At 44.5% G+C, this 15,656-nt stretch overlaps 1 protein-coding gene across 1 annotated transcript in view; it reads right to left on the bottom strand.

Annotated features, from left to right (window-relative positions):
• Positions 1 to 14,580, bottom strand: part of NSG2 (neuronal vesicle trafficking associated 2) — a 37,409-nt gene extending 22,829 nt beyond the window's left edge. The window contains exons 1-3 of the mRNA XM_064161844.1: positions 14,344 to 14,580; positions 13,674 to 13,824; positions 439 to 558 (exon numbers count right to left, since the gene is read on the bottom strand). Coding sequence (XP_064017914.1) covers positions 439 to 558; positions 13,674 to 13,802 — 249 coding nt within the window. The 5' untranslated portion in view covers positions 13,803 to 13,824; positions 14,344 to 14,580. The remainder of the gene's footprint in view (positions 1 to 438; positions 559 to 13,673; positions 13,825 to 14,343) is intronic.
• Positions 14,581 to 15,656: the final 1,076 nt, after the last annotated feature.

Raw genomic sequence — 15,656 nt, 5'->3', positions numbered from 1 at the left:
TTTAAAGTGACTTTTGATCTATGATAATGCAATTATATAATAAAATATTTTAAATGTGAAAAGGATTCTGTGACTGAAAGACAGAAGAAAAACAGGTTTCAGTCAGTCTTCACTGTGATATTTTAATTATTTTTAAACACAAATATTTGAGAAGAAAAAAAGATTTAAACTTGCTCAACTTTCAATTTCAGCTGGAAAATATTTACATAACTTTTTCCTGGGAAAAAGAAAACATTTCCTACTTTAGATCTAGTTATGAAGGCATTTTCATGCCTGTCCTAAAAAAAGAAAGCTCTATACTCATGCAGATAAATTTCTCTTTGACCCTAGTGATGAGTGGAGTGCTAAATTTGTTATGTCTTTACTGTCACTTTGATTCAGTTATTTTAAAATGAATGGCATCTTGCATCAGCAGGCAGCAGAACAACCATTTCTTACCTTTAGTCTTTCTGTTACACCATCAGTGAAACTGACTGTGAATTCAGCAATTTTGGGCACTCTGAGTTTTCCTTTGTTCTTCTGGTCAGGCTGATACTCTGTTCTTGTTTTCACAATTACCTGGAAAATATCAACACTTGTAAGGTTTCTGCACATAGAATCTAAGCTGTTCTATAGAAACCATTCCCTGGACCTACACAGATATCTTAAAACCATAAATTAACACAAATGCATCATACCCTTGGGAATTAAGAGAGAGACAGATAAATAGGCAGGCAGATACACAGAACTAGGAAAGTAAGCTTAGCACATTGAGTCTTAAAATAGCTGACAGCAAAAGGTTTGACATCCACTTTGATTTAGGAGTAGGCATATAATTTTTATATTGTATTCAGCAGGCAGAACATGCAGAGTTACAGCCCATCCTAAAGAGAAGCCTCACTTGTTAAAAGCCCTGTCCTATCAAGTTCCACTGAATCCAATTTACATTTGGTGTCTCACTTCTCCAGGCTCCACATTATCAATATTAATCTTATATTATCACTTGGGTTTTCCCCAGAAGACCTCAGTGGCATCTGCTGACTAATCCAGGTCCTAACAATCTTATAAAAATGAGGTGATTAGACCAACAGAGAGGCCATAAGTGGCTTTTTAAAGGGTACAGTCAAATTACCAAAATTGCCATTGTCACTTTACATTGAATTCATTTGCAAGCTAGAATGACCCTAAATATTTTGGGTAAAGTGCACTCACTACAAACACAGAGAAGGGAACATCCAAACCCATGTGCTTCCAGAAGAGATGAGCACTGAGGTTGCATTTTGAAACTAACAGCTTCCCAGAGGAGTGAGCATATCCATCCCACTGTACATTCCAAGGACTACCCATCCATGAGCTGTGCAGCTAATAGCATTGTGAGAATATGCCAGCACAGCCACACTGCCTTAGTCTAGCTGGAAAATGCAACATGGCCCTTTCCTCAGCACTGGTCAAGAGTTGGAGCTCATCCCTGGAGAGAGGGGCTGTGGTTGTCAGCACACCGTACTGCTGTGCATCTGCACAGGATTGTCAACCCAAGAACAAGGCCCACAAAGCCCAGAATGATTTGGTGTTGCTTGCAAGGCCTGGATAGGTTAAACACAAAATGACAGAAAAAACACTGAGGCTTTTGATCCCAGGGCCAGCAGTTCTCTTTTTGGCCTCCCATTCTGAATTGCAGGACTATACAGCCATCAGCCTTGCCAAGGTGAAAATTAAACACTCCAGGCAAGGTGACTGGTGCATATAAGAATGACAAGAGTGATCCTAAAGCTCTTTGTTAGAAACAAAACATCTTGAAGGATTGAGAAAGATTAAGTGATGCACAAGGTTGAATTACCAGCTAATGAAGAACTTATTTCCAAATGAAGACAGCAAAGTCTCATTTAGACCAGAGAAAACCCCAGGTATTTAATCCTTCCGCATTTAATGCCATGTGAAAATCAGAGTGAGAGAAAATCAGTGAAGAGTCATAAGCCAATTTTCTGGATTCAAATGCAAATCATTAAAGACTGATGAATATTTACATCATTTGATTACTCCTTCTCAATAATACTTATTACAGTAGCATTTCCAACAAGAAGACTTAGGAAGAAAACGAGACAAAAAGCCACTCAAATATATTTATCGCATCATCTTGGAACTCAGGATTTCTGGTGACACAACACAAATGATGGCAAATTACATGGGAACAAGCTTGATTTCATGGGTTTGTGATGAACCCTAACCCTTCTTGAAACCTACTACTGAAACAAACCCCACTACGTTCAGAAATGCAGTCCAGCATAGTGTAGACCAAACAGAACAAAGCTTCCTCTCCACTTAAGACAAACCAGCTCAGGTTAGCTCCAACTCACAAACAAACAATAGCTTTATTTTCTCACTCAAAATGAGTTAAGTACACTCAGGACTCCACTGTCCAAAGCTGGACCTATCTTTCCAGTCTTCTTGCTGGTCTTCATTAAACCCACTACAGTAAATTGCAGTGTCAGACATCAACATTTGTTCAGAAATTGCAGTCATTTTTTTTTATGCCTACCAGTTAAAATATCCAAATTCAAGCTTCCTGCTTGATAGAAATCTTAGTTGCAGACAAAATTTTAAAATATATATGAGCTCTCTTCCACAAACTCTAATGTTAGCTCTTAAGGATCACAAATCCAGAAAATAGCCTCACTTGTTTCTAGATATATTTTCATTTCCTTCCATTCTTTCTTATAAATGTCAGTTTTCTTACAGGTATTTTTTAACTATTCTTATATTCAACCAATATCCTATCAGGGGGAAAGTTTGAATTCTGCTGTCTACAGGCATACAGCATGAGACTGAAAATAAATCCACACAGCCCTTCACAAGCCATCAGATTCAAGTCCAGTAGCAAGCTCTATCATGCCCATGAATAAATAAGTAAGCGCAGTTCACAGCTAGATCAGAAGCTACTTGAAACACAATTTGCTGACTGTGCCAGCAGTGAAATGTGTATGTGCACAGAGCCACAATCATCCTGCTGGTCAGTGTTTTGCAGAGGTATCAAAAACTTTAGTAGAAAAGCTAAGAAGTATCTTTAATAAACGCCTTTGGCATTGCAAAAGCTAAGTATCTTTGTCAGGCACCTGGTGGAATTGCTCAGCAGAAGAAAGATAGGGCAGTCAGTAAAGTCTCCTCTTCAAAAGAGAGCACAGAAATAAAATGAAGTAGGGCAAAGGGAAAGCTGAAAAGCTGCAGTGTGGGGCTAGCATTTAATACTGGGGCAGTAAGGACAAGAATGCAGTTTTGCTGAGAGCACAGGGTGCACATTTACAAGAAAAGAGCTACCTCTTGTTCAGTCCCCTACACTCTAAACAGATAAGCCTGAGCGTGGATCCCACTTTTGCAGCACCATTCATCTGCTCCACACCCAACATGGTGCCATCAGGATACCCATGCAAAGGCTTCTGGAAATTGAATTGTGTCCATCACACTCCCTGAGACTCCTGCACTGGTGATGCCACTCCAGTCAGGGCTACCTTAGGAGTAAGCAAAGAGAGGAAAGAACACTATCAGATGACAATACACAGACACACCTCACACACAAAGTTTTTTGCAGAGCATTTGCTACACTGACAGCCTCCCATGCATGTGCCAGTTGTGTCTCTGAAACAAGCATACATGAGAGCCAGTCAAAACCCAGAAGAGCTTTTCTAAAAGACAAAGTACTAATCTAAGTATTTAGCAAAGGAGTAATTAATTACACAAAGCAAATTTTCTACAAACTATTTTTGCTGTTTTGGTTGCTCTGTTTTCATTTTCCAGTTTCCTGATTTGGGCTGTGGGGGAAAGAGTATTTCCCCCCCCCACCCTGTTTCCTGCCATCACTCTTTTCTCACCTTTTCTTTCCTTTTTGTCACTGACGAGCAAGTCTTCCAGGAGTTCTAACCAAATTGCTGTTGGATGTACTGTAATAAAAACCCCACTGACTCCACAGCCAGCACAATGATCAGTGTTCATTTATCATCAGCTGCCCTAGAGCAGTTCCATCAGACCCAGGATCCCACTGTTTCAATGCAAACAAGGTACATTCATCTCACACCATGACAGGTCCTGGGAGAGCTACTGGTGTTTATTACAAACCACAGCAAACAGAACGATCCCCATTCCCTCTTCTTGCCCATTTTGCAGCTCTGATGACTTCACTGAGCTTAATCTTGATTGAAGCTGGCAAGAGGGAGTATAAAATTGAGGTCTTGTGTAGGTTGCAATTCAAAGCATACTGAAGTAAAAGAAGTGCCCATCTCACATTGCCTTCTCTGCAATGCTGTTACAGTGGAAACGGACTGCTCTAAGTGGGTAGCTTCCAGAGCTGGCAGTAATGCTTGGATGCACCCCGGCCTCCTGAGCACAGCCAATAAATCCAAATAAGCAGATCAGTGCTTCAGTGGATGAGTAGTCACTTGAATACTCCCAAAAAAGACAATTAGCCCCCTTTCCACACCCACTGCATCCTCTGCACTTGCTTCCTTAGTTCTCACCTCCTCCTGCACATTCCCTAAAGCTTGTCTTAACTCATACTTCCAACAGTGAGAAGTCTGGCTGGTTTAGGTTGCTATGCCTAACTGAGGCAGATAATTAGTGTCATTATTTTTATTCATCTCATGAAGCAACCTGCACACCTGCAAATGAATATTAAAAAAGCACAAACAGTCCCATCAGCTTTGATGCCTGAGCATTTGTAACTGCTTCTGCATTTTGTTAAGATAACAGGTTCTGATCCAGCATCAGCTTATGCCCGTGCCCCACTCCGTGTGTTGTGATGGTCCATCAAAGAGAGCAGACTCCCTGCCGGCGTATTCCAGCCCACTTGCGAGGTGCATGCTGTAGCGAGACTAGATGAGTACTAGCTCAGGGAATCTCCCTAAAAATTATTTTGATGCCATGATGTGTTCTTAAAGTTTTCACACTATTTCCCTGAGACCTTCTATCCTGAAATTGCTGAAAGGCTGTGAGGTTTATGGCAGATGCAACAAAGGGGACACAAATAAATTTACCTGGGACTTTCTTTGTCGTACATGCAAATTCTTTGAAAGACACTGAACTTCCTCAATGGAGTTTGCAGCCATTGTAAGACTACAGAAAGAGACAAAAGGGCTTCCACAGACCAGCAAAAGGACACATCTAATTACAGGAATTCACACTGTAGTCCTTGCAGCTTCCATAACCAAGTTTATCTAGCATTTGAACTCATTAACTTCCAGTTCAGCAAAGCACTTAATCATGCAAGTAGTCCTATGAACATCAGAAGGATTAGTGGGATGTTTAAAGTTAAGTGTCCATTTAAATGCTTTGGCCAGATCAGAGCTCAGCTAGCTTCAGTCACCTTCCCACAATCAGATGTGATTCTGATGCTGAGGACTCCTGTGGTATTCTTCAGCAAGACTGCTCAAAGTGCTTTACAATCCCAGTATCTTCATACTACTGATGGGGGAGTAGGGAGAAAAAGGAAAAGACAAAAGCTTACTAACATGTTGAGTCACATCAGCAACTGCTGATAAGTTGGGAAACCAGATCATGGCTTGCTGATGCTTACAGTGTACTGTGTGCTCTCAGTTTTTCAGTATCTGAGTGATAATGGTAGCTCCAGCACATTCTCCACATAAATATAACATTCCTGGGATTAGAGGTAGCAAGATATGGCCAGAGTGGGTAGGAAGTCAGACATTCTATGGAAAATGGCAGCTCTCTGCTGAATTGTTTGCAGCCAGCCAGAGTCAGCAGATGTAATAACACTCTCCATGTCTTGAAAGGTTATTGCTTTTTATTCCCTTTCTTGCATCCTCTGGTTCCTCACTCCAATCCCTCATACACTGTCTTTGCCAGAGCTCAACAGCAGTGTTTAACAAATGACCTGATAAAGTTATAAAACCCCAAGCACAACATGACAAGAAGCTCTATCCATCACACTGCTCCACACGAGCAAGATTTTTCTGATGATGCTCTTTGCTAAGACTTTTATCGAGTCCTAAACCTAAATGCACTTATTATTCTAGGCTTAATGCTAGTGACACCACTGGAATCAATAGGAAACCTTTCCTCTGCTTTGATGAATGCAAAACCAGGCACCTTCTCTGTAGTGATGCTTCAGAAAATTATAGGTGTGCTGAGGTGAGGAACAGCAGATGAGAGTCTGCGTACGCCAGCAGGAAATTCATCACTGACAACCTTGAGAAAGTAAACAGTAGGGGAGTGCTGGGAAATCTAGAGATCTGGATGCTGAAAGAAGAAAGAAACCAAGCAAGCTTCTACCCAAGTGGACTATATTAAAAGCATCTGCTTTGAGGAAGAAGGAGCAGAGCAGACATGAAATGTGACAAATGGAAAAGTATCACATTAAGCATGGAACCTTAAAAAGGATTTTCCAGCAATAGGATGAAGTAAGTGTTTCAGAAAATGAACTGATATGAATTCTGAGTCTTGTCTCAGACTGGTTAAAAGTAACATCATTTATTGCCACTTTATATTTGCGTTTGAGCTCTGTGGCTTTCCCTGAAGAAATGAATACTAATATTTAACATAACTGGCATTGTGAAAACTTTAAATTATTCATTTGGAAAAGGACATGCAGCCATGCTGTAATTCCCACTTCACTGTCACAGTGCATGTAATATATTGTGGGTTCAGGTGCTGCAAAGTGCAAACCATAAAAATTTAAAATACTACTTCCCAGCATTATTAATAATGAAGAGTCTCTCACTCAGAGTCGCTGCCAGACTGACAGAAGAGATAAACAAAGTGTGTTTCTTTTGCCAAAGAGAAAGGCTTCTTCTAAGTCCAAAGCTGGACTCTATAGTCCCACAAAATGGTTGTAACACCCCCATCAGTTTCCATGTGGATTAGTCATGAGATTCTTGACTTCATTACTTTCCATGCCTCTATTCATTCCTTGCAGAGAGAGAACAGAAAAGAGAAATCTATCACTGGCACCAGCAGCATGGTCTCCTTTGCCTTCATCACCCAACTGAGCATCAATAGCTGAGAAAGACCTTAGTTTAGGTCTTAGCTGTAGCATGCTGTCCAGGTTACTGATGATAACCAAATGGTGACACCCAGGCGTGGCACTAAATCTGCTGTGACTGAGTCAGTCTCTATGTTGATGTGCTACAAGCTAAAGCATGGCTAAAATTCACCACCTGCTCTCACACAGAATTCTCCAGTGACCTACGAGCTCTAATCCTCACACACAGCCAGCTTCAAAGAGCAAATGAGATGTGCACATTGCCAACAGTAGCTGAAGTGCAAGTACTTTGCAGTAAAAGACTATAGCAAAAGAGATGGAAAAATCATGTTTCAGGGATTAGAACAATCTCTTTCTTTGTATGCTTAGGATGAAACATTGATAGCCATGAGCAGCTCCATGCCTACTGCAGCATCTCCTGTACTTCCTTCTGACTCTGGCATTGGATAGTGCCAGAAACAGAACACACTGGACTGGGTTGACCAGTAAGCTCAGACTATCTGGCAAACATCATGCTGCAAATTCCCAGATTTCTAGGCAATTAGGTCTGTAAAAAAAATCCCAAATAATCATGACTATGACCTGTTCCCATGGGAGAGGCAGCTAAGCTTCCAAATCTACTGGATGAACACATTTCAGCAGGAAGACTTATTAGAGATTAGCATTAAAATTGGTATTTGGGATGTATGCAGTGGTAGTCCCTGTGACATCCTAGTCATTATTTGAATACATGAAACACCTGAAATATTAATCACAAAAAAGAGGAGAAAAAGGTAAGATTTATGAAGAGGATGCCCTGGGATCAAATTCACAGTCAATGGAGAAAGCCACAGTCAGTAAAAACAAGGGTTTTTTTTCCCTGCTGTATCAGCTTATCTAACGGGTGGTGTGCTGGAAACAAGTATCGCTGAGGGTGGTAGGAAAAAAGTGGTCTCTTGAATCAATGCCAGGAGGATATTCCTGCCGTAAGTAACATCACAGAAGGACAAAGACAGCAAATGTAATCAGCCCTGGCATCACCGATGAAAGACAGCACAGAATGCAAGGGCTGCATTAGGAGCTGAAAGCTGCTGAGAAGGGAAAGGCATCGCTCACAAGCACAAAGGGAGCTTGGAAACTATCCAGCTAAGTCTCCCTGCAAATCCCTGGGTGACCATAACCATCAGGAACCTGCAGGAAGCTGTGAAGGGGTGACAAAAATTGATTTCAGTAGGTTCAGCCAGGAGAGGATACAGCAAAGCAAACAAAAGAATCAATCACTCAGCTTTAGAGATGGCAAATTGGCCAGGGTAAATCAGCAGAGCTCCACTGATTTAATCTAAACTACACTGATTTACACTAGCTCAGAATTCAACTTTCCAGATCAGTACGATACTGGCATGTGGGGTTCACTTCATGGTCTCGCTGAAATAACTTACACCAGCAGCAATGAGCTTTCATGTTAGAAAAAAAGAACAGATTGCAACAGGCTTAAGCCAAACATCCATAGGCTAACACGCTCTGCTGTGCCCATTTCTGCTGCTTCTGCTGAAAGCAGCTCTAGGAGTTGCAGCGCAGACAGAACTGGGTTTAAGAGAAGCAGTGGAGCTCACAAAACCAGGCACAAGCTAGCTTTATGCCACCGAATTCAGACATTGAGAACAGCGCAGCTAAGGAGTGACATTTCTGCACAGGCTACACAAACCCTGAGGTTTACTGTTGCAGAGATCTGCAGCAGCAACATGTTACCTGCATGCAAGCCAGGCAGGTGAACGCTGCCCCAGCGCCTGCGAGTGCTGGGAGTGCAGTGCTGTGACGCTGGGAGTGCATCGCCTGTGAGCCTAGGTGTGCAGTGTGCCAGGGGAAGGCTCACCCAAAAGCAGCTACATCCAGAGAAGAGCAGCCTCAACTGCTGAGAACCTCAAGCAAGGCTGTCCAAAATATGCAAACAGAATTTTAAAAGGTTACCCCAGAAACCCTGTGCTGCCAGAGTGTGCTCTGCTGCAAATATTTATCACGGCTTAATGAGCAGAGGCGGTGTTTACATTCAAATACTCTTTTAGAGGACAAATGGATTTGCACAGTGCAGGCGGGGAACAAATGTCACAGGAGAGGAAGGCTCAGGCTTTGGTGTTTGTGGGGATTAGGCAGAGCATCCCAGCCGGAGAAAAGATAAAGTACGACAGTCTGCCCATTCCTTCATACTTGCAATGCCCTTTTTCTTCCATTCCCCTCCTTTCTTTTATTCATGCTTTCTTTCCCTCTGTATCTCCTCCTCCCTTTTACATTCCCTCAACTGCCACAGTTCCTAGCCCTGCCCCATCTCTCTTGTCATTTGTTACATGCCACCAGATTCATCAGATGCCTGCCCCTGGCTGCATTGGGAGACCCCCAAACAGCGGCAAGGAAGGCTGAGCTGCCTCGGGCTCCACCACGTGTAGCAGCACCCTGACACCAGCTCCCTGCTGCCTCGATGGCATGTGCCTTCAGGCTGCCCAGAGCTGCCCTGCGCTGCTACGCTTCGCAGAGGGCAGAGTGACACCGGTATTTCAGGAGAGAGCTGCAAGTGGTCCCCCAGGTACAAAAGCACTCATCCGGCGTACCAGTAATTATGCCTGCTCATCTGGCCGGCACAAAACATTATTTTCTGTGAAACCAGTAGGGACGGGCTGTGAACACCAGGGACCCTTCCGATTTTCAGGAACTTGGTAACTGTGTAAGCGCAACGCCTGGGTCACTCAGACAGGGGAGTGGCCAGGCAGGGCATGAGGCAGGAGCATGGGATGGGAAAAGAATCTGAAGAGCAGTTACATCTTTTTAATTTATTCTTTCCCTCGGGTTGCGTGGCAGGAATTTGTCACCAGAGAAATTATGTCTCAAGCTTCCAAATGCATTCAAAATAAAGAACAATGGACCACATGATAAGCCTTCTGCAGCCTTCACCACAAAAGAGATGCCGGATATGTTTTTTCAGCCCTGACAATAGCTTCCATGGACTTTTTGTGTTATGTAAAATTAGGGTTTTTTTTTTACTGCCAGAACAGAGGCATTTCCTGCTGGATTATACTGAAGTGGTTCTGTGAGACCAAGGGGTCCCCAGTTGTTGGTCTCATTTAAAATTTCAGTGAAACAGTATGGTCCCTGGAAAGCTGCATGTCTTTCAGCATCATCATTGCAGAGACACCTAACAATTACAGCTGAAGCCTAGGAAAACAAGTGAACAGCTAGCCTTCTCCTCTTTGGTCCTGAAAGGACAAAAAAAAAGGGGAAAAGCTGCTTTCCCCACCCTGGCCCCCCTGCTTTTTGAATAGGAAGAAATGAAATTCAGAAACACAAAAAGCCAGGTCAAGGGCTTGTCACCAACGATGGCTATTATTCTCTTATTCCTGTTACATGGCCAGATTTCAGCAAAAAGGCCATGAGAAAATGATTTAAGAGCATCTGCCTCTGCCTTCTGCAAATGCCACCCAAGGAAGAGAACAAGGGGCAAGGGAAATGCTTAAAGATAGCCAAGAAATATAAATACACAGCAGGCCTAGCACCCTAGGGGAGAAATTACTAGCCTGGGTACATTTCTTCTCTCGCAATGGTACAACTGCTGACAGAACAATCAGAATGCTGATGCTGCAGGAGGAATAGCACGAGTCTTGGGAGAGCACATCCTCATCTGGTGGAAAAAGAAATAGTCCAGTGGCCAACTTTTTTTTTTTAATGGTTGCCAAATCCAAGCCTCATTAATTCCTGCCTGGATTTTTTTCCAGCAGCATCAAGGTGGAGGTCAAAAGGAGCTGCTAAGCTTACAGCACTTTGTAAAACAAGCCTGTTAGGAAAGCATCCCCAAAAGGACAGTCAATCAATTTAGGTACAGCTTAAAGAGTGTTTCGCCTGATCACCCCACACATGATCTCTTACAGTCAAGGAACTATGTGAAAAAGAGATGGGCTTCAGGGATTACCTCACATGAGCAAAAGTCTCGGTTTTATATTCATTCTCAGTGTCCTTTCTCTGAAAGGGAAGCCAGACACAGAAAACCCTTTGAAAAAGTGTACCAAAAGAGCACTCTTTGAAAGCATAGCACCAAAGTCTGCACTATACCTCTTTACCAGGCAGACTGAAGCTACAGCAAGTACACAGCCCCCACCTGCAGGCAAACCTCCTTGCTGATTTTTATGCACCCTGGCTTGCCCTGGACCCGAGGCTAAATGCAGGTTGAAAGCCCACAGTTTAAATGAAGAATACACTCCAGTGATGAAGAGAAGCACATAAGAGGGAGTATTTAGCATGTTTTTGGTTTTTTTTTTTTTTTTTTCTCTCTGTATTTCACTTACAGAAAAACGCCAGGGCACAGCTGCTCTTTGTTGCACTGCAAAGGTGATACGACCAGCAGCAGCGATGGGGCAGGCAGGGGCAGGGCTGGGATCATTGCTTGTCTGTGCTTATGCAGCAGCCACAATGGGTTTGCATTTAAGAAACCAAGCAAGCGAAGCCCTTCTGAGCTGTTATGCACAGACTCCAGCACCAAAGCTGGTTTGGCTCTGGGCATTTATGTACCATCCCATGCAAGAGGCACAATAAGTACCTTGACTGCTGTTTCCTTCTCCTAAGCTAAATAACAACTGCTGGTAGGGTTTAGGAATTGATAGAAAAAGAAGTCAAATCGATTTTAGATTTTTTTTTGTTTTGTTTTTCTAAGCCTGCCTCCTGACTGCAAGGCAGGTCCAAACAAGAATACACTGAAGACTTGAAATCCATGTCTACTCTTCCTCAGGCTCACAGTTTGACTAAATTCAGTAGCAGCTTTGCTTTTCTAAGTACAAAGCTGAAATTTTCCCCTATCACTTAACCTTTGCCCAAGCATTTCACCCGAGGCTCAGCTCCTTAGTAGCAGGTCTTCAAACAGACCCTCTGCCCTAGAGTGAACTTGCCCCAACAGAACCTATTCTACAAAGACTAAAGGTAACAGATTGTGTATTATTTGGCTTTTAGCAGAAACAACCACTCCTTTTTTTGTCAACGGATCCCAAATCAACATTAACTCCAGGCCTATCACACATAGGAGCTGAAACACAGCCTGTAGAAATCAATACCATTGACTCTAATGACTTCTGAATCATCCTTTTCACTCCTGGAGATACATCCCACTATTCCAGCAAAGAAAAATACGGATGTCAGTAGATGCATTGACAGTAATGTATGCTAATGAAGGTAATGTAATCTAACAACACGTGAATTATTGATGTAGGCATGTTTAAACAAAAAAATCAGCAAGGAATCACAGCAGATACACTCCAGTGTTTGCTCACCAACAGACAATTGGAACGTGGTGGTCGTGAGAACACTCATTACCACCTTATTAGCTGGAAAGGATTTTTGTTAGGTTATCCCTGTCTCACTTGACACATGAGTCATTTAAATGTCACATTCTGTGACACTGCATCATCTCCATGAGCCACAGCATAAAATGAACTCATTTTAGATGTGTACAGTTTACTCTGAGCTTTTCAGACATTTATGATAAATCATACTGCTTTGTCTGAATTGTTTTGCTTAATCCTATTTATAAGAGTCACAGATAAGACTGGTTTACTCTTATCGTTCACAGTTCATGGAAGTGTAGCTCTGCTGAATGCAGTGATAATGCTGCTGATTGCCAGGAGGCACACGGAGAATGAGACTAGCTCCTTTGTCTGGCGCAGCTTTGGTTCTCAGGATGTCAAGGCAGTTGACTCAGCTCTATCATAAAATAAACCCAGTCTACCTAGATAGTTACACTGCATACATCATTGTGTTCTAATGTATTCAGAGAAATTTCAGTTGGTACTAGAGTAAAAGCAGCATGCATGTTCAATAATCATCAGAGTTAATTTTACAATTATTCCATTATCCTGAGATCCAATCATTTTGTCTGTACTTTTGGGTGAGTTGGCTCCATCTCTGTGGCATCTGGGAACTACATTGCAGACAGGCTTTGTTTTTGTAAGGACGGTGGGGGCATACAGATTTTTACAGTCTCATCATGTCCTCATCAGGTTATATTGATATGCACCATCCATCAACACAGACAAAAGATTTCTTAGGACATACTGGATTTGAAAAACCCAACCACAGCCCATCACCAGTGTACATTTCTGGACATTTTAGGGCTGCATTCAATTCTGAGAGTGTTGAGTGGGCAGGGGAAAAAGCTGTCCCCTGGATGGAGCCAACTGGGGAAACGATTCCGTGGATTGTTCCACCACTACCCCGTGCATGAGGGAACATAGCCACTCTCTCCAGAGATATCAGCATCCTCGGTGTCCAAATAAGCTTTGCAAAGCCATGGACCAGAAATGAAACCTTAAATGAGATAATTAAAATAGCTGCTTATTTTGGAAGAGTTATCACATTACTCTGAATGCAGGCAATTAATCTTACTGATCAGAACACACTGTAAATTGCTCCTCAGTTTATCCAGTGCTTGCAAGACAAACAAATTAAGCTTTTTCCAGTTGTGCTTATGAAAGAATACTGGGCTTTTTTTTTTTTGAGGAGGGAAGGAGTTGGGGGACAGTTGCATGCTTATCTGCCATGTTAAAACAGATAAATACACTATGAAAGATGGTCTATTTTTATTTATTGAATAAACACTATGCTACCATCAGAGACCGGTAAGCCACCAGAGCACTGAAAACCAAGGGGCATACATGTGTGCAGAATCGTGCAGGAGGAGCCCCATTCCATTTTGGTTTACCTTTTCCGGAGCCGGGAACTGCAGGTGATTTACTTCCAATGGTGTGATCAAAGGAACTGTCTGAAAACCATCTTCGTTGGATGGCTGTTTGCTGTTCTTGTCATTCAAATTACTCCCCAGCTTCACCATTCTTGGACCTTGTTTTCCAGACCTAAACCGGCAAGACGATCAATGACACAAGGGCAGCAGAGGACTCCTGCCTTACCCAGCTCGGTTTGACCGTGGATCGGTTACCTGGGCTTTCGCACCCGGGTATCTATCCCCTCCCCTGCACACACACGCACCCCACCGCTTGCCCTCACCCGCGTATTTCACATCGTACGCAGACGCCTCACAAATATCCCCGAAAAACCCCTCCCGTGAGCACAGCTGCTCCCAACGCACCGACAGCACGAACGGCGATACCGACTGGGAGTGCCACCCCCAAACACGCGGGGACACGGTGCATCTCCCACTGCCCCCAGGGGCACTTTTGACATCCACACCTCTCAGTTGTTTTGCAGAGACTTCCCCTCGCAAACCTCACACCCTAAGGGGCCGGGGGTCCCTCCTCCCACCTCTCCCGGAGGTGTCGAGGCTAGGGGTCGCGCTGCAGGGGGTGATGCTGGGGAGGGGGCGCTGCGGGCCCCCCCTCCCGCGGCCCTCCCGCCGCCTCCCAGCTCCTACTTACTGCAAACCACGCGGTCACTGGCGGCGGCTCGGCCCGGGCGCTGCGGCTTGGGGGGGCGGGGGCGGCGGCGAGGCGGGGGCACGGTTTCCGTGAGTCGGGACGCGCGGTAAGGCGCACGGGAGCAGTGCTGAAGGGACAGCGCTGCGCCCTGCGCTCGGCTGCGGCTCCGCAAGCGCGACTGAGGGCGGGCGCGGGCAGCAGCTTCCCCCAGCCCCCCCCTCCCACCGCCGCCGCCGCCCGCCACGCGCGCGCACGACCCGCAGCCCCGCGCGCCGCCGCGCGGCCTCGGGCACCCCCTGGCGTCCCCGCCGAGCACGGCCGCCCGCCCCCGCGGCTGGTGGCGCCCCCTGCAGGCCGCTGCACAAAGCTGCACCTGCCTGGGCACAAAGGCAGTCCCAGGGATGGCTGGGGATCGGGGAGGAACCCGGCGCCGTCGAGGTGCCGCCAAGAGCAGGACTACTACAGCTACTGGGTCGAGTGGGCACCAGCCCGATCTAGTTGGAGACCAGACTGCATGGGGGTTGGACTAGATGACCTTTAAAACTTCCCCCAAACTAATGCATTCTATAATTAATTGACCTTTTGGGGCCCGCATTGCCATGGACCACTGTGTCCATGACCACGGTGCTGCACAAGGTCATCACTGTGCCCTGGTGCCCACTCTAATGCTGGAATGCAGGAGCAAGCCACTGGTCCTGCTTAGCTTTGTACAGCACTTGTCCCCTGTTTCCAGAGGCCAACCCAGCAACACATCACCACCACGACAAAGCGGTACTGCCACAAGGTGCCCAGCTAGCCTACCAGCAACCACAGTCCCGCTCACCAGCATCACCAAGATCACCATCCCCGAGAGAACACTGCTGAAGCACTTTGCTTGGAGACAGAGGATACTTTGTGATGACTTTAGGCTGATTTGTTTATAAATATAGAATTTGCCTCTGGAGCTTGTGACTTGGCATCATTTACAAGACCTAAATATACCCCTAAAAGGCATTAGCTGCTTCCATAATAAAGCCTTTAGAACTCACTTGTGAAAATTCGTTTAAAGCCATACTTTGGCAGAGCAAGTGGGAGTGCCGAATACAGTACAGTGGCAGTCAGCAGAGGTGGGGCAGCTACTAGCATCTCCTTCCATGGTCCATTAAAGAGCCTGCTCTAGTAACTTCACCAGTTTTTAATGCTTGGGTTGGAACTTTCTGTGTCACACTTCTGCATAAGGCCAAACTTCTGCAGTACATTTCATCCAAGGGAGTTATTCTGGTTTTAAGAATAAGGTTATGCCACATATAAAACTTAACTTTGAATAACTTTTG

The sequence above is a fragment of the Pogoniulus pusillus genome, chromosome 22 (genome assembly GCF_015220805.1).
Source record: "Pogoniulus pusillus isolate bPogPus1 chromosome 22, bPogPus1.pri, whole genome shotgun sequence".
Taxonomy (NCBI): domain Eukaryota; kingdom Metazoa; phylum Chordata; class Aves; order Piciformes; family Lybiidae; genus Pogoniulus; species Pogoniulus pusillus.
The sequence above is the reverse complement of the archived record's forward strand: the minus strand, read 5'-3'. Positions and strand labels throughout refer to the sequence as shown.